Below are 25,103 nucleotides of genomic sequence, written 5' to 3' on the forward strand. Positions count from 1 at the left end.
CTTAGAGATTTACACGCACATGAAGATAGTTGAGAGCAAAACCAATGTGTCTATGATATTTTAACTGAGCTTACTGCCTGCTTTTGTTTCAGAAAAACAGGGAATAGTTTTTATGTGTGCATTAACTATCAAAGAATTCACTATCTAGTAAACTCAGTTCTTGATGCACTGACCTTGGATCACAGTCATAAAACTTTGAAAATAAAATAAATTTACGCTGAAAATCAATCCTCCCCAGATCCTGGATTCTCACTATATTTTGTCGAAACCAAAATCCAATCCCTGTCTAATAAATTATAGGTTTTTTCGGTGTGTGAATAAGGCTGTCCCTTGCTCTGTCCTCAGGAGAGTTATTCAAGAAGCCAAGTCACTCAGAAAAATTCATGGTTTGGATTGTTTGACATCTAATTTTCTGAACAGTTTCCGTATTTCACTGTTCCATATGAATCTGCTTTGCGGAAGTAAAATACCTATCCTACATCTTGGTCACTCATCAAGCGAAATCTAGGGACACGATAACATCACCCTGGCAAGGGGCTCTCAGAGAAGAAAGTGAACCACAAATCAGAAAGCAGATCTCATCACATTGCATGAAGCAGCAGAGCACTGAGCCGTGTGCAGAGTTAGGGGGGCCATGGCTATACCAAGCTAACAGAGGTGTAGTTGAGTGTAGGAATATCCCCTAATGGGGGCAGCAGGTTAAGTTACACACTCACTGTCACAACAATTTGGAGCCAACAATGACCACAGACTTCAGGGACTACATTAACAGATTAGGGGATAAAAAGCTCTGGGAAACCAAGGAGATGAGGAGGGACAGAGTGATACTTAAAAACATACCAGCAGGTCACAAAATATTTGCGAAATTCACTCTTTTCTCTCTCTTTGGAGATCCCTATATCGCAAGTGGAATATGACAAAATGCTTTAGTGGGTGACATCAGCTGAAGATGCTACACTTCAGTTCACCTGCCATGGGGCAGGGCTCTTGGTGTTAGAATTCTATGTCTAAAATATAGATCACATGAGAACAGAGATTATTTGCAAACTTATTTATGAGAAGTTAAGTTTTACATGCTGGAAAGATGATTCATGAAATGGAGTAGGCATATTCCAGTGTGTTTGCCCTTCCTATGTCCCCCTGTAGACTTGGATACTGACCACGTGGAGACAGGTGTGTGTATATATTAAAGAGGAGGGGTGCAGTGGAGAGACAGAGAGAGAAGCTGAGACAAAGAAGGGAGTCCTGAGGACCTCGGGTGGAAGACGGGGGTTTAGGCAATTCGTGTTATCTCTTCGTTCACACACCCAGAGAACAGGTTTCTTTTCCTTTATAAGTATATGAGGTAGGAGCGCTTAATTTGGTTGAATCAAGCCTGAGAACTATGGAGACAAGACATAGACCCTGTAAATTACTAAAGTTGGCCAACAAGTCTTTTCTTCAGAATCATTCTCTTACACATTCTTCTCCAAACTTACCTTAGCTTATTTTCAAGGAAGCTGTATTGCCTGCAATCGCCTCTCTCACTCACTTCCGCGTCCCAAGTCCTGATTTTACTTCCCGTTTGCCCCTCACCTATGGAGTCCGCTAACAGCCCTGTAAGGCAGCCCCCATAGAGTAAACACTACCTTCCTCTCAATTGCTACGTGACTGGTACCGCTTGGTACTAATCAGACCCGGTAGTTATCTGTACACACCTTCCCTCTGTGTTTTCACGAACCGTTTGCCGACAGGGAGTCTTAATTCATTTGGTAGCTCCACGGGGTCTAGGATAAGGAATTTTAGTTATTTGAAATATGAAAAGAGAGATAATTTGAGCACTTGCTTTCATTCCAGTGAAAATGGTATTCTTCCCATGCCAAAGATGCATTACTGATTCCACAGCTAACTCCCAATATAAGAGACCAAAGGTAAAAAGTTCCAAATTAAGTATATGATCTCTGATTTCCCTGCTGAACTCCCACATGTACTACCCTTCAGAGCTGTAGTCGAGGTCTGTGATCTATTAAGGCTGGTTGTCTAAATGTTAAATAAACATCCTGACAATTGGTTTCTGATCGATTTATACAATCATCCCATGCCAGTTATTAGGCTTATGATTTCTTATGAACTTCTGTAACTAAAGGTAGCAATTTGGATGTAGCCTAAATATAGAGAATCTGTAGATTTTAAGGACATCTGTGGTAGCTTAAAATAATGCACAGTGAAAACATATTTTGTCCAGTGTAGGCTGAGATAAAACTGAAAAGAAAACGTCAGTATTATCACATTAAAATACATCCATGCAATCATTATCTTCAGGCTCTTTGCAAACTAACCTGCAATAATCCAAAGCATTTGCAGATAGTTTAATTATATTCCAAATGATGACTGTCATTCATAAACTCTCAAGGATCAATTCATGCTACATACCTGATTCAATGGAAATTGGTAAACTGTCTACTATGGGTTTAAAAAAATTTCATTTAATGAATAATGCTAAATTTTTGGAACTAATCTGTAAAATAAAGTTACATTGGGAAATATAAGTGATATAATTCCCTCATCTCTTTTCTTTTCATGATTTTTCAAATTTGCTATTCATTCTTCATTTCCATTTATCAGTGACATTGATGAAATAAATTGATGCTTCCAAGTTAGGAACTATGTTTAAATAATTAAACTTCTTATCTGAGTGGCTAATCAACGTCCATCTCCTCTTAATCACTATGTGTGTGTGTGATACACTTGGTTTGTTATATTTCTTATTTTACAACCAATAATCACTATGTGTGTGTGTGATACACTTGGTTTGTTATATTTCTTATTTTACAACCAATATCGCTCAAATTTTAAGTGCCAACATATTTTAGATAAACATAAATTATTTCAACTTTCTTTTTCCTAAAAATTTTGCTATCTCTATGTCCATGGGGACGTGCCCTCCAGCCCCCAAGGAGGGAATTCTTGCTCTATTACTTGATAGAAACGTGCATCTCTTTTCACTTCTCATTTTCATTTTTCATGGAACTCAGCAACGTTAATGAATAAAATAACAAATACAATTTATGAGCAATACTGTGTTCAAGACAATCTGACTGCAGCTGATGGATTATTTAAAAAATTTAGAAAGATGATGTATCTTCTGACATTGGAGTTGGAGAAAAGCTATCTTCCATCTAGAATGGTGTCCAGGGTGACCAAGGGTTGTCTTAGATTAGGGTCTTAGCTTATAGTCACACCCTGTCAGAAGGAATTGCCCCGGCTGAATAACAAGTGTGATTAACCTCTTTTCACGGAAGTGGTAAGAGCAAAAAGCACCGTCATCCTAACCAGCCATACGACCGTTCCGGTTTGTAACTCTAGAAGCATCTCATGCCAGAAAGAAGTATGTATAAATTAAGAAGTGTTGAATTTACTGAGAATAACAAAATAAAGCAACGTGAAAAACATTATAATCACATAGTATCCAGAAGCATGAAATAGATTTAAGAAGTTGTACGGGCAATACACAATACAATAGAAAGTTTACTATCAGCTGAGATTATAAAATAAAGTGAGTAAATAATTTATTTTCTTTTTGTGGGCAAGAAATCACTGAATAAATGACCTGAATTGGGAATTTATTTGGAAAAAAAATTCCTCTGTAATTCAATCTTAAAATTTTGCTCTCTGGAAACTTAGGCAATATGGGACTGAAACTTGAACACTAAACTGTTTTCTACTTCCAGACTATGTTTGAGTTATGTTTTTTTTTTTTAATTTAATTAATTTATTTATTTATTTTTGGCTGTGTTGGGTCTTCGTTTCTGTGCGAGGGCTTTCTCTAGTTGCGGTGAGCGGGGGCCCCTCTTCATCGCGGTGCGCGGGCCTCTCACTATCGCGGCCTCTCTTGTTGCGGAGCAGAGGCTCCAGACGCACAGGCTCAGTAGTTGTAGCTCACAGGCTTAGTTGCTCAGCGGCATGTGGGATCTTCCCAGACCAGGGCTCGAACCTGTGTCCCCTGCATTGGCAGGCAGATTCTCAACCACTGCGCCACCAGGGAAGCCCCCTGAGTTATGTTTTTTAAAAAAATATTAGCATCACCATAGTTTAGTGATCCCAGGAGTTTACATTTATGGGTAAAATGTACATTTTAAGCATAATTGGTGCTTGCAAAAAGGTGCTCAATATTTCTTATGTTTATCATTTTACAGAAGTCAATAAGACCCTTTCACAATGTTCACTTAGGTAGTCACATCACTTCTAGGAGGCAGGAAATAATGATGATATCACGCCCATGGCTGAGTTAAAATTTTTTAAAAGTTGGGAGTAGCCACAGAGTTTGGGTGATTTTCCTAGAATCAGCAGCAGAGTATATACACTTACACCTGGCTCTGATTCTATATTCTGTTCTCTTCTGCTACAGCAGCCTCTGCTCAAACTAGAAGAGCGAGAGAAATGCAAGTATTCCACTTAATGGTAACTGAATGTTGGATAAAACTTTACAGGCAAATTAAAACACAAATTAAGTCCAGATTAAGTTGGCCTCTGATCTTCTGCTGTGTACCTTCCTGTTTTCATGGTAAGGGTCAGTGTCCTTTTGACTCACGTATATACCCTAAGAGTACTTTTTCTTCTATATAAGACTGCCTCACTTAACTCTAGATTCCTATTTACTCAACACACAGCAAAGTGCACATACATTCTCAAAATAACAAGCGATACCAGAATGACCTACATGGTAAAGACGTCCAGCGTATCTCCCGCAGTTCTAGCCATCTCAAAGTAGGTTTGCAGGATGTTAACAGTTCCAGAAAGAGCTTCATGACCACAGCCGCAGAATAGGGCAACTCCAGCGTAGAGCAGGATGGTGGCAATCAAAGAGGCATAGGGAATGCCTCCCAGGCATTTAATACAGCACTCAAAACACCCTGCAAAAGTCCAAAAGAAAAAAAATTAGAAATTCATATTTTTATTAAGCTAATTGAACTTTTTTCCAAACTTAAGCATTATGGAAAACATATTTGCATTTATAGATGACATCAGGTCAACCATGTAAATGAAGTCCTAGAGTGTCCTGGAAGGGATAAAAATCAAGTTTCTTAACGATAACCCCATGCTCCACAGACAGGAGAATGATTACTTATGCTGAGGGCTTCCTCTTCTACCCCCAAGCCAGAGGAGTCCTTCCTTCCCAACTCAGTAAGATACTGGCAGAGTAGAAAAGAGAGACCTGGACCGGGTTAGAATCTTGACTCCACCACTGTGTGTTTTGGGGCAAGTTTATTCTTTTGAATTCATCATTTGTAAAAAGGTGACAGTAAAGCTTTCCCTCAAATGTTCTTGTGAGCATTAAATGAGTTAATACAGAAAACAGTGCATGACTGGATAAAGAAGATGTGGTACATATATACAATGGAATATTACTCAGCCATAAAAAATAACGTCATTTGTAGTGACATCGATGGACCTAGACATCGTCATACTGAGTGAAGTCAGAGAAAGATAAATATCATATGATATTGCTTATTTGTGGAATCTTAAAAAATGGTACAAATGAACCTATTTACAAAGAAATAGAGTCACAGATGTAGAAAACAAACTTATGGTTACCAAGGGGGAAAGGGTGGTGGGAGGGATAAATTGGGAGATTGGGATTGACATATACACTTTACTATATATAAAATAGATAATTAATAAGAACCTGCTGTATAGCACAGGGAACTCTACTCAATACTCTGTAATGACCTATATGGGAACAGAATCTAAAAAAGACTGGATATATGTATATGTATAACTGATTCACGTTGTTGTACACCCAAAACTAACACAACACTGTAAATCAACTATACTCCAATAAAAATTAATTAAAAAAATAAAATAGTGCATGACACAGAGTCACTACTCAGTAAATGTTACATCTACCATCATTGGATGTAATTTTAACTATTACTAATATTAAGTATTACTGTGCTGTAATATGGTTTCCAAAAATTGACCACAGTAATTACTTTTGCTTTTTGAAGTTTCATCATTTTAGTCCTTCATTTTCAAAAGATGGCTTTAAACTAGTCTGAAACATCAGATAACCTTGGTTGTTAATATTCAAAATAAGGATCAGAATTTTCTAGTCAGCTGTTAGGTATCTTCTTCTAAGGGATTAACTAGAAATGTCTGAGTATATATGTTTTGCAATAAGAAATACTGATGAGATACTATTTGCCAGACACTGGTGAGAAAAGAAAGTTTAGATTAGAGGGCTGACAATTAAGAGGAACTCCTATGTGATCTGTTTTGCCTCTGTCCACCTCTGTCCTTCACTGCTTCCCCACACATATCCTATTCCAAAGATTTCCTCCTACTTCTCTCCTTTTGCAAATTTTTGATCACATTTTCTTTTATAATGCTGAAACTTCTCAAACTCTCTCCATGTAATTGACTTTTTCTTTCTTCAGAAACAAATAACAAATGATATTGGAATATGGATTATGTATTGTACTTAATTAAGTCATGGAAAGATCTGTGTGTGTGTGTTTCCCTGAAAAAAATATGGCTATTATTTATTTATTTTTGCAGGTTCTTATTAGTTATCTATTTTATACATATTAGTGTCTACATGTCAATCCCAATCTCCCAGTTCATCCCACCACCACCCCCCCGCCACTTCCCCCCCTTGGTGTCCATACGTTTGTTCTCTACATCTATGCCTCTATTTCTGCCTTGCAAACCGGTTCATCTGTACCATTTTTCTAGATTCCACATATAAGCGTTAATATATGATATTTGTTTTTCTCTTTCTGACTTACTTCACTCTGTATGACAGTCTCTAGTGTGTTTTATCAATAATGCATATATGTTTATAGCAATATCTGAAACATGCAATGACTGCAAAGTTCCTGTGTGAAGTAACTTTATATTCAGAAGGTGGGCTAGTCTGCTATTTTAACATTGATCATCGAACTAACCTTCTTAAGAGAATCATGGATCATCTAGTCTGTCCCAGGAGAGGTTAAAAAGAAGTCTGAACACCTCCCCACTTCCATAGCTCTTGCTTGCACAGGAAAAATCATTTCCTGAACTTTCTGCCCCCGGCACACATAACACACACAACACACACACAATGTGGGGAAGTAGAAAAGGTTAGAACAGCTTGACACTTCACGTGATAGGAAGAAATCTCACTGGCAGATGGGTGAGACCAGTGTGTGTAGTATCTGAAGGTCACTGAACACAGTTTCGAGTGGAGATTAAAAGGGTAGCAAAAAAATCTTTGGACTAGTCTCTGTCTCTCCATGTTGTAAAATTTTCATCTTACTGATCATTTAAAAATAAAGAGAAAAACTAAAATTGGTACCAACCCAAAGAAGAGTTACTTCTAACTTTGGCAAGTGCCCCAAACAGCCCCATGATCTCAAATCCCAGTCCTCTGTGATTTTCTCCCTATTTTTCAAGAATGTAAGAGTGAGGACTTTCTACCGCAGACACTGAGGTGTCAAAACCAGATGAAAGTATCCAACAAAACCCTAAGAGTAGGGGTCAAATATACAGGGGAAGAGTCCAAACACCAAATCCGTAGATAGGAATTACCTTTGCTGATCCTACACTTAAAGCTTTTAGCAGACTAAAGATAAAATCAGAACGAGAATGGCTCAGGAGCAAATGAAGTGGTAAGCCCACTGATGGTCACCGAACCGCCATCGAGGACTTCTGACTAATTTTGTTACGAATTCAGAGTCACTTTCTGTTTATTCCCCGTTTTCTCTACTGTGGTTTAGCTGGACCAATACTAGCCTCCATGCAAGCAAGCTTAGTTACTTAGACTATATATGCGCGGTGGGAGGGGACACTATGTATTCGTGTTGTATTCTATAGCGTTAAGTATAGCTTTAATTGAATACCGCTTTTTAAATTTAGAAAAACATGAGATAAATTTCAATACTGAGAAAACCCAAATTGACAAGCCTGAGTTAATAGGCATTTCTGAATGAGTTTAAGATCTCCAAATTATGATGACCTTTTTTTTTTTTTATAAATTTATTTATTTTATTTATTTTTGGCTGTGTTGGGTCTTCGTTGTTGCGCGCGAGCTTTCTCTAGTTGCGGTGAGCGGGGGCTACTCTTCGTTGCGGTGCACGAGCTTCTCATTGCAGAGCACGGGCTCTAGGTGCGCGGGCTTCAGTAGTTGTGGCTTGAGGGCTCAGTAGTTGTGGCTCGCGGGCTCTAGAGCTCAGGCTCAGTAGTTGTGGTGCAGGGGCTTAGTTGCTCCGCGGCATGTGGGATCTTCCCGGACCCGGGCTCGAACCCGTGTTCCCTGCATTGGCAGGCGGATTCTTAACCACCGCGCCACCAGGGAAGCCCCAAGATCTCCAAATTAAATAGAAATGTTTCTTTTACTTTCTATTTAAATGTTGTCCCTTAAATCCCTCAGGATTATATTAGCCCTACGGATAAGCACAAATTCCTCTAAGGCTCCATTACTGCCGGGTCAGGCTAGAATCTTTCCATTTCAGTCCCGATCCTCTGCAAAACTTTTACTCAAATTAAGAAGCTTCAAGCATCTCATCAGGCACATTTTGCACCATAATGGGCTGGATCCTAAGTGCCCTCACTCTTCCGTGATCCCGAGTTGCTGTTGGATTTTAAAGAAGGCTCTCAGAACTCCCATCTGGGGAAGCAGCGCACCCTTTCACAGTACTCCCTCCAGCTGCCAGAATCCCACGTAGCTGCTGGCAGGGGAGCTTCTTTCCTCCCACAGTGAGGAACAGCCTTGGCAGAGCTGCAGAGTTACCATAGTAACCGAGCTCCGGGGTCCAGGATATGCTCCCAGCAATCATCTTTTAAGGCTGGGGACTCTGCTGCCACCCATCACCATGTTTTTACTGCACCTCAAATGAGAAACCACTCTATTAAATGAATATCAGTGAAAGCATAGTAAGTGGAATGCTGGCCCTGGAGAAAATACCTTTCTTGAGAAAACTCTCTATTAAAAACAACACAATTACTTTGCACGGGAAACATTTTCAATATTAGATATGATGACTGATTCTCAAATACAGCTGGTGGTTGAAATCCTGAACCCAGAATTTACATGCTATAGACATACCTGTATACACAAAGAAGCATTTCTCATATCCAGTGCCTGTTTGTATTTTCTCATAGTGAATTAACACTATGCTTTTACTTTCATATTAAAAAAAAGAAATTACGAGACTTTCTTTTCAACACACTCTGCAACGTGTCTGAAAATTTCAAAGAAAATAAAAGCTCTTGAGATAGTCTATATTTTTTTAAATGAGATATGTGCTTAATTTGATTTCATTTAAACGTTGTGAAATAAACACAAGCCTTGTTCACTCCACAAAGTGCACCAAAATAAATAAAGGAAAAAGACCTTAAATAACAAGAAAGAGAGCATGAGAGACAGACAATTGAGAAGAGAGGCCAACATAATGGCAGATCCTGGAAGAGAGACTGACAAGAGACTGACAATGTATTCACTGATAAATTTTTCCCAACATCGTTTACCAATGAGTTGATTCTTTCTCTTCCAACCTACCATATCATCTTGGTCATTATCAAGTATGCACAGAGGTCTGAGTCTGTTTGTGGGCTCTCTATTCTGTTCCACTGGTCTATTGTCTATTGGTCTATTCCCAGGCCTTGGAATCTGTCTTGGTTGGCGGTGGAGAAAATTCCCCAGACTTGCTCATCTTCCTCATGGGTATCACGCTATCCATGGCTGGCTCTATTGCATTAACATATATATTTTAGAAACAGTTTGTCTGATTCCACAATTTACTTTATTGGGGTTCTGATTGGTATTTTTATACTGATTTTGCATCTAGAAATTTTTGCAAAATTCTTGTTTTGATCCTCTGAATTATTTTGATTCTGGGAATTAGTTTAAGTTTGTGTTGATAATCACCCCATCTGTGAAAATTTTGAGCTTTGTCTCTTTCTGTTCATTATTTATACCTTTTTATTGATCTTTCTCTTCACTTCACTCTGTTCCTTTACCATTATGTGTGATGCTCGCTATTGGTTTCTTGGTTATAGAAGGTCTCTTCAATTTTGAATTCCATAACAGGCTTTTCCCCATCTGCTGAAATAATTTTATGTTTTTTCTTTTTACCTGCCATTTCAATGTTTTTTTTCAATTTTCCACTAAATGTATTCCTGAGAAAATTCCAACTGAGTCATACTGTATTTTTTAATACATTGCTGAATTTGTCATGCTAACATTTTGTTCAATGCTTTTGTATGTATCGATTCATTCCACAAATAGTTATCAGGGCCTCACCAGGTGCCAGGCACTTCACTAATTGCTGGAACTGTGGAACTAAGTAAAATAAAAAAAAACTGCTGCTCTCGTTCTAGAGGTGGGAAACACACAATAAACAAGATGCAGAAGTAATATACGTGAGAATGTGAAAAGTGCAAAGAAAAGCGAAACATGGAAGAGGGGTAGGGAATATCGGAATAATTCAGGGAAGGAATAACTGAGATGACATTTTTTAAAAGATGGGAAGGAGGTAAAGGAGCCAGGCAAGAGGCTCTCTGGGAGCAGAGGGTCTCCAACAGAGGAAAAGTGCGTGTGAATGTCCTGAGGCAGGTGTGTGTGTAGCTTATTTGAGGAAAATCTAAGAAGTCAGGGGCGGTAAAATAGATCGAAGCTGAAACAAAAGAACATGAGATGAGATGATGAGATGAGAAATGCAGCGGGTGAGCACAGGCATGTTAATGAATGTGACTGGCGTCGAATTTTTGCTTTCTTGCTTTGGAGTCAAGTTTATACTAGCCTGGTAAGGTGAGCTCCTTCTTCTACACCCTGGGGTTGTTCCCATCAGGTTTAGCTGCATAAGAAATATTTGGTAGAACCAGCCGGTAAAACCAACCAGGCCACTTGTGTACTTTACGGGAAGAAGTTTACTGATCTAATTAGTTACAGAACTAATCAAATTTTCTATTTCTTCTTAAGTCTGTTTGCTAGTAAGTTCAGTGTTGTAGGCATTTGTAAACTTATTATAAGATTTAAAACTTATGATGAAGTTTTATGTAACTTTTATAGTATTTTTAACTTATTCATCACCTGCATATATTTCCTTTTGTTTTCCCTGATGATTTCAATTCCCTCCCTTCTTTCCTTTTTTCTTTCCTTCTTTCCTTCCTTCCATCCTCTCTGACCCCACCTCTCTTTCCTCCTCTTTCTCTCTTTTCTTTCTCTATTCTTAAAGTGCATCAGTCAGAATAGCATGGGTTTTGTTCTATGTTTGCTACCCAAAAAAATCAGTGACTTAAAACATTACATTTTATTTTTCAATCAGATGATAATATTTCCATCCAAGGTTAGTAGTGGGATTCTCTGACCATTCAGAAAGTCAGGCTGATGAAGGAGATGTTACTTTGAGCATTGCCAGTCGTCACATCAGAATTAAAAGCATCAGGAAAGTCTCACTCTGACAAATATCCGGGGCTGCAATGATGGTGCTATTTCTTTTTTTTTTTTTTTTAAATAAATTTATTTATTTATTATTTATTTTTGGCTGTGTTGGGTCTTCGTTTCTGTGTGAGGGCTTTCTCCAGTTGCGGCGAGCGGGGACCACTCTTCATCGTGGTGTGCGGGCCTCTCACTGTCGCGGCCTCTCCCGTTGCGGAGCACAGGCTGCAGACGCGCAGGCTCAGTAGTTGTGGCTCACGGGCCTAGTTGCTCCGTGGCATGTGGGATCTTCCCAGACCAGGGCTCGAACCCGTGTCCCCTCCATTGGTAGGCAGATTCTCAACCACTGCGCCACCAGGGAAGCCCGATGGTGCTATTTCTACTCGCAGTCCAATGCCTAGAAAGTCACATGCCTTCCCTCAACCACACAGAACAAAAAGTGCAATTCTACCATGTTTGCACAGGACACGGGTCCATAAATACTTAGCCAATAGCCTTAATGGCTATTGTAATAAGTAATGCCAGTGGGTTTTCAATATTATTATTCTTTTCAAATAACTCATTTTGCATGATTACTTTATGCTTCCGTAATTTCTGTTTTTTTTTTTTTTAAGTTACTCTTTTATTTATTTATTGGCTGCGTTGGGTCTTCATTGCTGTGCGCGGGCTTTCTCTAGTTGCAGCGAGCGGGGGCTGCTCTTCGTTGTGGTGCGCGGGCTTCTCATTGCGGTGTCTTCTCTTGTTGCAGAGCATGGGGTCTAGGCGTGTGAACTTCAGAAGTTGTGGCACGTGGGCTCAGTAGTTGTGGCTCACGGGCTCTAGAGCGCAGGCTCAGTAGTTGTGGCGCACGGGCTTAGTTGCTCTGTGGCATGTGGGATCTTCCCGGACCAGGGCTCAAACCCGTGTCCCCTGCATTGGCAGGCGGATTCTTAACCACTGCACCACCAGGGAAGTCCTTTAATTTCTGTTCTTAAATTACCTCTTTTGTTCTCACTTTCTATGGGTGTATTTTGCTCTACATTTCGTCATGTCTTGAGATGGATGCTGAGCTATTAATCTTTAATCTTTCTTTCTTCTTTTCTAATACAAACATTTAAAGAGATAAGGTTCCCTTCTAAGTTTGCTTGAGTGAGTTCCACATGTTCTAATTTGTAATCTTTTCACTGTTGTTCAGTTATAAGAATTTTGTAAAGCCTATTGTGATTTGTTTCTGAAACATAATTTATTTATATATTTGTTTTCTTTGATTTTTTTTTTTTTAGTTTCCAAATACATGAGGCTTTTTTTCTATTTTTTGGCGTGTTTTGTGTTTGTATCTTAATTGCACGGTTGTTATGTAGAGAAAATGGCTTACGGGGCAGCAGTCTTTTGGAATTTATGGTGATTTCCTTTATGTCAAAATTTAGACTTGAGTTTTTCAGTCTCTAAAGGTAGCAGAAATTAAGGTCACAAACTCACAGGAAAGCTGGCCTGTGAGCTGCCTCAGATTCTGAGGCAACATTTTCCCCCCTCAACCCACCCAAGGTAAAGGACAGGTAATTTTTTTCTGTCCTACCCAGAAATTTTGTCATCCTTGCTATTCTGTTTATTTTTTGTTTCATCTCATTTTGTTTTCATGGTTTAGCCTCCTGCAAAAGACTTTTAGAGTCCTGGATGTTGTACTGTGTATCTCAAGTTGATTCCCTGTCTAGGAACTCAGGCTGTTTCCTGATCCCTGCTTCCAGGACATCACAGGTAAAGCCAAGAAGACCAGAACATCAAAGTGACCACAGAGCCTGCCGTTAGCTCAAAGCTACCTTGCTTATCCCTCTGAACTCCTCTTTTACTTTATTTTTGGCTTCTGAGTACTCTGCTTACTCTCTTGCAAGTGTACCAATGTATACTTATATAAGTAAATATATTTTAGTTATATCTACATTTTAAATATGTATATTTTAAATACACACACATATTAATTCCACAATTTAAACTGCTTTACAAAGCAAAGTTTTCTATGTTATTTAGTCGACCATACTGCTGCGAGTTCACTCTTTACTACAAAGGGACAACAAAAGATCACTAGGTACTTGAGGAACACCTCCAACTTGAAAGAAGGAAACAGAAATAAATAAACACAAAGGGAGCTCAGAGAAATGAGAGGCAAAGCAGGCAGCACGCACGTGCGCGCACACACACACACATTCCTATATTCCCCTAGGATATAATTAAACACGCTGTATTCTTGAAATAAGAGTGGATGCTAAAAATAGGTAACCACAAAAAAATTAAAAGCTCTTATTAAGTAAGAATATGATAGCAGAAGTTTAAGATTTAATGGATGGGTTAAAAGACAAAGAAAAGGAAATCTATGTCAAAGAACAAAAGGATGGAGATGGAAATTAGAGAGAAACGATAAGCAACTTAGAAGATCAGGTGAAGTCCAATTTCGACCTTCAAATAGAATGAGGTACATCAAGAAAACCAGAGAAGATGAAGATTAGCCAATCATCAAATACTATGAAACAGTAGATCAACTCTAGAATTGAAGATCGTGCATCTCCAGATGGACAGGACTTTTCTTCATGGGCTGGTTTCCTGGTCCTTAGCTTCCGCACCCCCTGCCCCTGCCACTGCTTCCCCTATAGCCACGCAATACCAAGAAGAAGAGAGGCCTGGGATTGGATGTGTGGCTCTTCCCGTTACAGCAAGTGGGGTCATGGAAACAAGTGTCTTAGGCAAAGCCATCGTCAGACAAGGGAAATGGGAAGTTATCCCCTAAAGGGAAAGCAGATGACTTTTCAGAGGACTGTTTCTGAAGACTTGTAACAATGCAATTTGGCCTTAGGATCCTTAAGTGTCTGTGGGAATCTTAGTGGCATGAAACCAACCAACCTCACTTTCTCTTATCCTATTATACAAGGAAACATGTCCCGTGGATGGAGACAGTATAGCCACCATTAAGTCAAGACTTGACTGTACTAGGATTATTTCACATGCTCATTCCTTTGTTCCATGTCTTGCGCAACACGGGCACTGAATCACTATATCAATATACAGTGAATGTTTTTAAGCACCTACTAGTTCTACATACTGAGTCTACAGGAGTGACAAAAAATATGATCTCTACCTACTAGTAGTGAGAAACAAATAAGCCTACATACTAGTGGGAAATAAAATTAGAAATTTCTAGCACCTTTTCACAAAGTTTTCCAAGAATATTCTACCTGAATGTTTAGTATTGTTGTGATATCGTGCATGTTCAGTCAGAGCAGCCAGAATTACCATATTCATCAACAAACCAGAAAGAGTGGCAGTGGCCTTGGAGTTCAAAGTTATTCAGAGAATAGTAGAAAAATGCCCTTGGTGGGAAGTATAGCATACTAGAAAGATAAGCAATAAGGTAAGAGTTCAAAATTGTGCTTGTGAAGAATTTTTTATACTGTAAAGTTTAGAGCAAACAGAATTTCTAACACTACCCCTCTGATTAATGACATCATCATCTAAAGTTTTAAAGCCTCCTAGAATATAGCTCAAATAATCCCCCAATATTATTGAAATGCTATTAACATTTATTTAAATATAGTCCTGGCCTAAACAAAGTACAGAGTTAAATATTTGAATAATTCAGGACCAAGTGGGATTATCAAGAATACAAACGCACATAACAGGTTTTAATGTTAAATATTTTAGCCATTGCTACAATACTATGCTTAAACAAATCAGTTCCTAATCTTAAAAGGAACATCTTGGTGAAGGGAAAGAATACGCAGAGTTTGGAGATATTCTTTATACCCTCCTAAGTGTGTGGCTGGGTACCAAAATCACCAGGGATTTTCTCAAAAACAGAGATCCTAGGATCCCCTCCATTGAAAACTTTGCTGTTTTTATCAAGTACTTCAGCTGATTCTGATACACAGATGTAACAGCATATAGAAACGATGCAGTATTATATAAAATCATATTAAATATCTAACCTGCTTTAAAACAAGTTGATAAACCAGATATACATGTAATACAGGGATTAAGAAGGATTTACTCTAGGAATTTTGTACAAATTATTAAACAAAGTATGCAGTTTATAACTAAATGTCATCAATAAGAATTTTTTTTGAACGGTTCCAATGCATCAGAAACAGTGCCACGACTTTTAATGTACTGAATGGGTGTCATCTCCACAGTAACCCTACGAAGGGCGTATAATTCCATACAGGTAATTTCTCAAATGATTATTGAGGGCTGGTATTGAAAAGTATGTGAAAGCCTGCGTATGGTGAATTTTCCAGAAGAATGATGACATTTTCCTTTTAAAAATGTTTTTATTATGGACATTTTTATAATATTATTATTTACAACTCAGAGTTTAAAAAAATATATCACTAATTACAGAACAATCTGTACTGGTCAACATGACTTAGCAAGAATGTTTTGATTAATTAAGCTCATTTCCCTAAGGCAGAAAAGTTAATTGTTTCAGTAATGATTAGAACCATACTCTTCCGACTGTGATAAATAAGCCCTTAGGATGAGGGAACAGTCAGGTGGAGAAAGGTTTCTGAGGTGCAATCAGAGCAATCCCTGGAAGGTGAAAAAGTGGAGCCCCCAACCGGTCTGAGTTCCAGACCCCTGTGAGGTTTTGCAGAACACATCTTCCTTGTTCAGATGATGCTCCGAGATCCAGTTAAAACCCTCACCTTCCCCTGTAAGGAAGGAGCCAGTCAACATAAATATCAGCACGGCTGTGTCCTCACAACATCCAGGCCTATGTTCAAACAAATGCCATTTGTTTGTTTTGGGGGTTATCCATTGCTGCCTAATGAGCCACCCCAAAGATGTGTTAGCTTAAGACAAAAATATATTACAATTTCTCATAGTTGCATGGGTTTATTGGACCCCGATGGATAGTTTTCACTTGGCATCATTCAAGCTCTCGCAGCCCAAAGATGAATGGGGTCAGGGGCCATCTGATTCTTTGACTGCGCTGGTTCCTCCACCGGCATGTGTCGTGAAACACCCCAGCTGGCACGCCTGCCACAGCTGAGGACTTGCCAGGAATATCTCATTTCCCCTGGCCTCTCCCACAGGCTACTCAAGCTGTCTCACAGCAAGGTGAGGCGTAATGGATGGCTTCTACCAAAGCAGGAGCTCCCAGACAGAGAAAGCAAAAATGTCCAGTCTTCTTAAAGGCTGAGCTCAGAAATGGGCCACGTTCTACTGTCAGAGTAGTTACAGGCAGCGCAGGTTCTCCAGCGTAGGGAGACTGACTCCAAGACAGGATGGGAGGGGTGGTAAAGAATTCGCAGCCATCTTCAATCTGCCACAAGATCATCCAGTTTAAAAGTGAACTTTCTACCCCAAGGATCACGTTGTTTTTGTCCAGGACACTCAATGACATATGACACACTTTTTATCTAATTTGTTGACTTTGTTTATTGAACCTCTTCGCCAAAATGAAAAAGCCATGAAGTCAAAAATTTCTGAGTTTTGTTCATTTTGTACGCCTACTTCCTACAACAGAATCACACATGGTAGATGCCCAATTCACATGTGTTGCATAAATGAATTAATTGGAACATCTGTCCCAAAAACCAATTAGGACAGGTGAGAAAGAGGTCATTAGCTCCAAACCTTCCACCATGTCTACCCTGCAGACAAATGTCAGAATCATGAAAATTTCCTACTTTGTGACCAAGAAGAGAAACTTGGGGAATACAAATTGGTTACAACATTATTTTTCTTTTTTTCTTTTGTCCCATACCTTAAAAAAAAACAAAACAGCTTATTTTTCTTTTGAAATAATTGGTAAAGAGTATTTATGCAGGTTTGCTGGGGAGATAATTAACAAGCCTTCCTGTAATGTATTATCATAATTTTGTAGAAGAAAACACTGGGATAAGGATACTCATCATAAAGTATCATATGGGTAAGTACCTGCCGGTGCTTGGATTTGTACTAAATATATTTGTCTGTAAAATATATTTGCTTTAATAATACCCCATACTGAGGATTATCAATATGACTCTCCACCAAACAAAATAAAAACACATACTTCTAGATCAAGAACAACAGAGAAAGAGTCCACAGAGGATTCTGAGCGCTGACATTTTAAACAGATCAAAATTAAATTCCAAACAGAAGAAGCTGATGACATTGACAGTAAAAGTAAAAATCACCAGCCTCCTAAGCAAACTAATTCAGGAAAAGAGAATAAGTGTTTTTCTTAAAGTAATTTAAGATATTTACTTGTGCTCAGGAAAATTTCACATGATTTTGAAAATATCTGTTAAGTACTGCTGCAAAATATTGTGGTGCCTGGATATGTTTTTTTGGAAACAGCTTTGCCTTCCTAATAATGGGTGTATTCTCTGTCTTACCTCACATACCACTAATTCAAAAGCTGGAGGAATTATTTCAGAACCTAAGTGGAGCTATATCACTCTCCTGCTTGAAATCCTTCCCTGACTTTCTCTCAGGTTTCCTCACCAGCACACCTTCCGTCAGCTGCCTGCATCCCTTCCCACCAGGCGTCGCCGGCGCTGCACACCAGCCGCAATGGCCACCTTTCAGTGCCTTGAAGACAAGCCTTTGCACCCTTGCTAACCCTCCGCCTGCTTCTGACGCTCTCCCTGTGTTAGGCCCCTGCCTCCCCCAAGTCTCCACGTCTCTTCCTTAGTGAGAATCCCCTTTATCATTCATCAAAGAGGATCCTATTTTCAATACTAAGAAAGTCTAGTGGAAATGGTGCATTCACTGATGATAGGGTAGAATTCCTTTAAGCACAGTGTATCTTCAAGCTCATCATTTATTAACAGACATTTATTTTTTAATTATGCATTTTTCTACATCAGTACTTATCACTTGGTCACTAATGATGAGACCACCCCAATTGTCAACACTTTGCTTCTGTTGGAATTTTATACTACAGCAGAGTAGCACTGGTATTAACTGTCATTTCCATATATGTACATATAACTGAGCAATAAAATAAAAAATAATCTTTACTTAAGTCTCTTTAGATAAAGAAACTTGTCCAGACAACTAGAAAGAAGGAAGGACCCGGTGATGAAATGGACCCTCTAGGAAAAATTGGGGATATGCCGTTTTAACGGAAAATACTTCATACTTATGTGAATTACACGATTGAGCCTGCACTTCTCATTCTTGGCTAATATGGTGAACCGTGTATTATAAAAACATTTTTAAATGTCTTCTGCACATCACGAAGGAGCTGCTAGAATTGCCCAGAATTTTCAGTGTGATAAGGTGTTCTGTGTTGTGAAATAAACTTTGTGCGTTATATAATGAAGCAATATGGCATTAGGTTATTTTAAAACTTTAAACAGTATATAAGGTTTTGTGAAATTGCACCAATTAAATATAGCAGTCTGGATTCCAGATCAAGTATCCTAATATTCTACTATTATATTGCTACTTTAAAAATAACAAAAGAATAAGCAAATTTTAAAAATTAATCTTAAAAAATAACATTTACATTTTAAAAATTAATTTGGTCAAAAAAATAAAAAAAATATTGCTCCATGTTTAAACCCTATGACAATTTTTTTTAAAAAGTATTGATCAGTGTTTTCTTTGAAACTCCAGTGAAAAAAGGCAAAATGGGATCATCATCTACTATCATAATCCAAGTAAATGATCAAATACATATTTTATATCCAACTGGAGTATACTTAAAATATAACTGAGTAACAGAGGATCTGTGTCCTTAACCCCTAACTTGTTCAAGGGTCAACTATATATATTAATCAATTTGCATTTCCTGCATATTTTTTCTTTGCTTCCATATCTTTCTTTAGATAACTTCTTCCATCAGAACTACGTGTTACAAATAGATATATATCTCTATAAAAACCTCATGTAATATTCCATGGGTAAGAGACATTAAAGTATACTCCCAATTGCTGAATAAAAAAAACGATATATATATATATATATATATATAAAATTGAGTAATTTGAAGACATTCTTGAAAATAAAAATATAACTTTAAAAGCTAGTGACTAAAAGAACTATGTAATAATTCCAAATTACGAATTAAAGTTGTGAAAGAAAAATTAGAAAATAAAAAAATATAAATTCTCTTTTTAAAGATAGTGTGAATTACTTATGCAAAGTTTATTTCTTTAATTTAGTTTGTAGACATTCACTATGGCATTTGCAGATACAACCGTATTTCTCTAAACACAATGGTAGGTTTTTGAATGCAATCTGGTATTTTAGAATTTACATATTTATTCTAAATTTAAAAATAGTTTTTTCAGAAAGGCAGGTATTAACATTTTCTATTTCATAGTTACTACAAGTATACAAAAATTTGGTATGAGGCAAAATGTAAAGTCATCGTCTGAAACATCAAAATGATAAGAATATTTTAAAGTAGAGTTTCTTACATCAAAATGTTATTTCAAAATCTGTATGGAATAGAGAACAAAGCAAATCATCTCCTGATTATCATATTAAGATGTTTTCCCATGAACATTAGCAGAACTTTCAAAATGAGTATATTTTTTCACAATTAGTTTCACAATCAGTTGTTTTTTGACAATTAGTCACAAACTGGCATAATTTGTTAGAAGGAAAACTCTCTTCCATAGTCCTGAAGTACTGTTAAGGGTGTCTGAATTGTCTAATGTATATTTGGAAATAGGCAAAATGGCAGCATTGCAAAGTAGAAATGTCACTTCTGCAAGCGCTATCTTTTCTCAAGTGCCAGAGACTTTAAAAAGCTAAAATATATTTTTTTAATCAACAGAATACTATTTTTCTTTTCTCTCCCTCTCCCTCTCTCATCAGAGGAGCGATGGTCCTCTGCTCTGCTCCCTAAAGGCCAGGGAAGTACTAGCTCAAAGTCTCTAGTAAATCTTTTTAAATGTTGTAGAGGAAATGTTGGTTTTATCTGAGCCAAGCAGAGGCCTGCCATTTTGTTGCTTCTATTACAATCTGAAGGAGCATTGTAATCACAAAATACAGATGCACAGTTTTTTAATTACAGTGATTTTCTTTCCCGACTAATTTGTCCCATACTCCGCATATTTCATGTCCCTTGCTTCTTTTGATCAGATCCCACACGACTCCTAGATAGTGGTGGTTGAGAGATAAAGGTTTAGAGAGAGAGAAAACGACAACAAAGTAGCCTGTGAACATGTTAGAAGGGGATCTGCCTTTTAGCTGTTTTTGTATTCTGCTCACCCCTGGGCACATCTTTAAGAGAGCTCAGCCTGTGTATGAAAACCTGTACTTCACATAAATCTTTTTATTTCATGTTACTAATCCCCAGAATTTTGTGAATACACACAAAGCTCATTTTCAGTTCCTGCCAGTCACTTCGAGTGGCTGTCAAGTTAAAGTAAGAACTGCTGCAAAAGTAATAGAAGAATGTCCATGGAAAACTGCAAAGACAGATACATTACATAAAGCATTAGGTTTTGACGATCTCTAGGATATACTCTACGCTTGGGTATAGCACTCCTGTGCTGCAGTTTGCACGTGAGCTGACAATCCGCTTCTGAGATCAGGAAGTGGGATTTATGCATCTTTACACTTCCAGGATTTCAAACACTTTGGTTCATGAACACAGCAAGCATGGAATAACACCCCTAGGATGTGCCTTCTACCTCTATTTGGTGTGTTTTTTTCTTCTTTTAGTTACCTATGTACAGGAAGGATAAGTAAACTTCAATTTCAACATGTTGCCCACACAAATTATATTAGAAAAAAATATTAGAGTCACAGCAATAGAATCAAAAGATGGAGCTTAACTCGAGGAAACCTTAGAAGTATATTTCACAATGTAAAGAAAAATAGTAATTTCTGTCTTTGGCCAGGACTGGTCACTGCTGAGGTATGATGGAAAAGAACCCTGAAGACAGTAGCAGCAGAAATGTTATATTTCTGCTTTTTTCAATAAGTAGCGGTTAGTTAAACTTACCTAGTGTTTGTTTTTTTCTATTTTTAAATAAGCAAAATCTAATTTTAAAAAACTCCATTGAGGGACTGTGTGAGGTATAGAACTGGCTTTATTACCCTTAAAGCTGCTGTATAAACTCATTAGCTTAATGTTTTTCTCAAATCATTGGAAAGTCTAAGTTGGATCATCCTTAAAGACTCTGCTCACTAAATAAACACACTGGCATTAAAACATGGAAGACAGTGTCTTGTATTCATGAAAAAAACTGTTGACACTTGCTGCAGTTTTGACAGGTATATATGGTCAAATTTAGATAATTGAAAGGACTATTTTTATCCAACACATCTGACAATGTTCATGTTAAGACTGAACTTGGAAGTGAGTGAAAGGAATTGTAGTGAAGGACATTTAAAATTGTTTAATTAGTGACAGTGACAAATGTATTCCAATGATATGGTAATTTTTGCTGTTTCCTTTGAGCTCTCAAATGTGACCAAACCCCCTACAATAATTTATAAAATTCTATTATGGATAATGTATCATATGTAAAGATTTCTCTCTACTGGTAAAAAGAACATATTTTTTAAAAAATCCTATTATCATTTTTAGATAATATTCTGAGAGAAGAGTTTGCAGTAACTCCAGTGGTTTACTCTCATAATCAGACTGTAAATGTCTATATGTGCTGCTGTTTAGTTACACAAAGATGATACACATGCCTAAGATTATTTTCCTTTCACTTAAGAAACCACAAGACCTGAAGTATTTCACAAACAGAAATGAATGAGGAAAATCCAGGGGAAATATGCTACAAAAGGCACCTTGACCATCTCGTGACTAGGAAGCAAATGTCCCCAAGGGACTTGGGCTCTATTTATGTTTGATCCCAAACATTCAATGAAAGCAAAGTCACTGTCTGTTGATTGGGATTTTCTCCCTCTTTTTTCAGCATTATCATGACTCCCATTTCAACCATGTATTTGGTTTGTAAACTATATAGATGTAGCTAACTAATCAGGAAGCCTATCCATTTAAAAATTGAGCAGGTGCTGTAGTTCTAAAGAACAACCGAAAAGGATATTTCTGGACGAGTTTGGCCAGAATACTGCATTTTTCCAAAGAGTCCCAGAATCTGAGCTGGTAGACTTATTATATTTACATCAGTTATAACCTAAATTAAGAGAAAATATGAAACATTCATCTAATAGCCTGGTTGCTTTTGAAAAAGAAGAAGAGAGAGCTGAACTTTTATTTGTAAAGATATAAGTTACTAAATGTTGACTCTACTGCCAGACAAATAATAGATAAATTAACAATATCTGGGAGTCCAGACATTCACATCAATATACTTGGAATTCTAATATTGAAAAAAGCATATTAAAATGTACTGTGCATTATATTCTATGTGTGATTTGTTAGTGAATAATGAACATGCATGACTACAGCAATGAGAGAGCTCAAGGGTCAGGTGAGAACAGAAAGACAGGCCTTGCGGGTGGGTACAGCTCATAACCTGCACAGCACTTCATTTCCCTTGGAGCAAAGCCAAAAGCCTTACAAGGGCTTTCGAGCCCCTGCCTGAGGTTCTCCCTCATCAGCTCTCCGACCTCCTTGCTGTGATGAACACCAAGCCTTGGGCATTGCTAGAAGCTATGCTCTCTCACAAATAGTCTTCCCTCGGATACCTGGGGACCCTACTTCTTCACGTCCTCTGAGTTTTCGCTCAGTTTCTCTCCTGCCTATCCAATTCACGAATTGTATCCTGCTTTCCCCATACTCACAGCTGAAGACTCCAATTCCTGTGACCCTGCTCTGCTTTGTCTTATTTCCACATTACTTTCCCACATAATACGAAGTTTACTGCCCCTGTATTATCTATTGCTTATCTGTCTTCTCCACTGGAGTGTAAGCTCATACACAGTTGGCCCTCAATTAACATCTGTTGAATGAATATTACCTTTCATATACATATAAGCTTATGCTTATGACTGCCAGGGAAAAACCTAGAATTCACAGTCAACAAGGAAAATAACAAAAAGAAGTTGCTTAAAAGATACAGAGTTTATATCCAATATCCTATATGCATGTGTATTTGGAAGTAATGTATTTCTATTTAGCAATAAAAAACTATATTTAATATATTATATATTCCTAGTCAAAATATAAATTAAAATTAAAAAAATAAAAATCAAATCCATAGCCAGAAAGATACACGATAACCTCCTATTAAAAACTGCACTATATATTCCATAACCTCAAAGAAAAGAGTGCACAGCCATTTGACTGGATCCTGGTTTTCCACAATATCGCAAGAGCTCCTACAAAACTCCTGGGAAGTAAAACTGTAGCATTAGTTGGAGACTTTAACAATTTAGCCATAGAGTCCATACATAAAGATATCATTTCCCAATGACTGCATCCACCAATCTGATAAAAATGACAGGTATTTCCAGAAATAGAAGGAAGCACAAGGTTTAGCTACCACTCCATCTCACTTTGTGGAACATTTCTCCTCTTAGCTTAAAAAACAAAGAAACACATCAAAACAGAAAGTCTACTTGTATTGTAGCCATAAATAGTGCACTGTTTCACAAAGAAAATGGTACAGATATAGTTACTATCTAGGACAACGAATTTTAAGCATATGTTCTAAATTATTCTACGGTAGGCAAGACAAGAGCTAGTTAAGATTCAGTGGCAAAGAGCCTTAAGCAGCAAGCCAGCAACTTGGCTGCTAAGGGCAAGTCTCTTAACCTTCCTTCATTGTTAAAGGATCCAATGACTGAATGGTCTCTAAGGTCTCTTTCTGCTTATAAAATGTTTTTAACAATCTTTTAAAAAAATCACTGGGTTTGATTTTCTTCCTCCAATGCTCAGTAGATCATAAACAATGTATTCCGGACACAGGGAGAAAGAGAGTCTTTTTATTACTCCAGAAAGCTACGTTAGAACGTTAGAGGTCTTTCAAAGAGTAGGGTTCAAAATTGTGCTACACTAGTACATTTTCTCACTTTGCAAATATTTGATAATACATGTAAAAATACAAGAAATAATTTAGTATGTTATTTTACTTAAAAGTTCTACAAAATGTAACATTACTTTATAATGGGAGAGTAAACTCTAATACAAATTTTATTAACACCGGATACTTAAACTTTATAGTTGCACGTGTTCTGTCACTTTGTAAGATCCACTCACACTGGGATAATGAATATTGGTAATATAATATCCACTTTTACATATAACGCAATGAATGGTTACTGACAAAGAAATCCTAACACATTAGCAAAACCTTGAAGCAACTGTTCTTAACAATTATTAAATACTTTCATTCAAATAGTTAAGTCTTGGTTTCATTAGATTTTTAGTAATTACTTTAAAATGTGGAAATGATTTTAAAGCAAAAATAAGGTTGAAAATCACGACACACTCGTTGAGCCTGAGATTCTAAGTGCCACCTTCCTGGTTGGCAAGTTTATCACTTGTTCCCTTCCTTTTCTGTGGAGGCCTGGCTTTTGCCTTAATTGCTGAATCTGACAGGAATGAAAAAAAAATTCAAAGAACAAAACATATTCCGCTAATAATTCCACCTGATAATAGTCACCCTACACATGACAATAACATTTCTGTAATGCATATCCATTCTAATTACATTCTATATTACATATTATCTATATTACATGCTAATCTACATCCTTACACATTCTAATCATACTCAAGGAATGCTTTCCTGTATAATGGCTTATGTGGTTCTACAGTGGTATGCTCTTTGCAAATTTTCACATTTCTCCCTATGCGGCCAAC

The 25,103-nt window shown here is 37.5% G+C and overlaps 1 protein-coding gene across 3 annotated transcripts in view; it reads right to left on the minus strand.

Annotated features, from left to right (window-relative positions):
- Positions 1 to 25,103, minus strand: part of GPM6A (glycoprotein M6A) — a 259,990-nt gene that overhangs the window by 33,014 nt on the left and 201,873 nt on the right. For all 3 annotated transcript variants that reach the window (XM_082444139.1, XM_082444140.1, XM_082444138.1), the window contains exon 2: positions 4,700 to 4,892. In XM_082444139.1, coding sequence (XP_082300265.1) covers positions 4,700 to 4,892 — 193 coding nt within the window. The remainder of the gene's footprint in view (positions 1 to 4,699; positions 4,893 to 25,103) is intronic.

This window comes from Balaenoptera physalus (assembly GCF_965194825.1).
Source record: "Balaenoptera physalus genome assembly, chromosome: 21".
Classification (NCBI taxonomy): domain Eukaryota; kingdom Metazoa; phylum Chordata; class Mammalia; order Artiodactyla; family Balaenopteridae; genus Balaenoptera; species Balaenoptera physalus.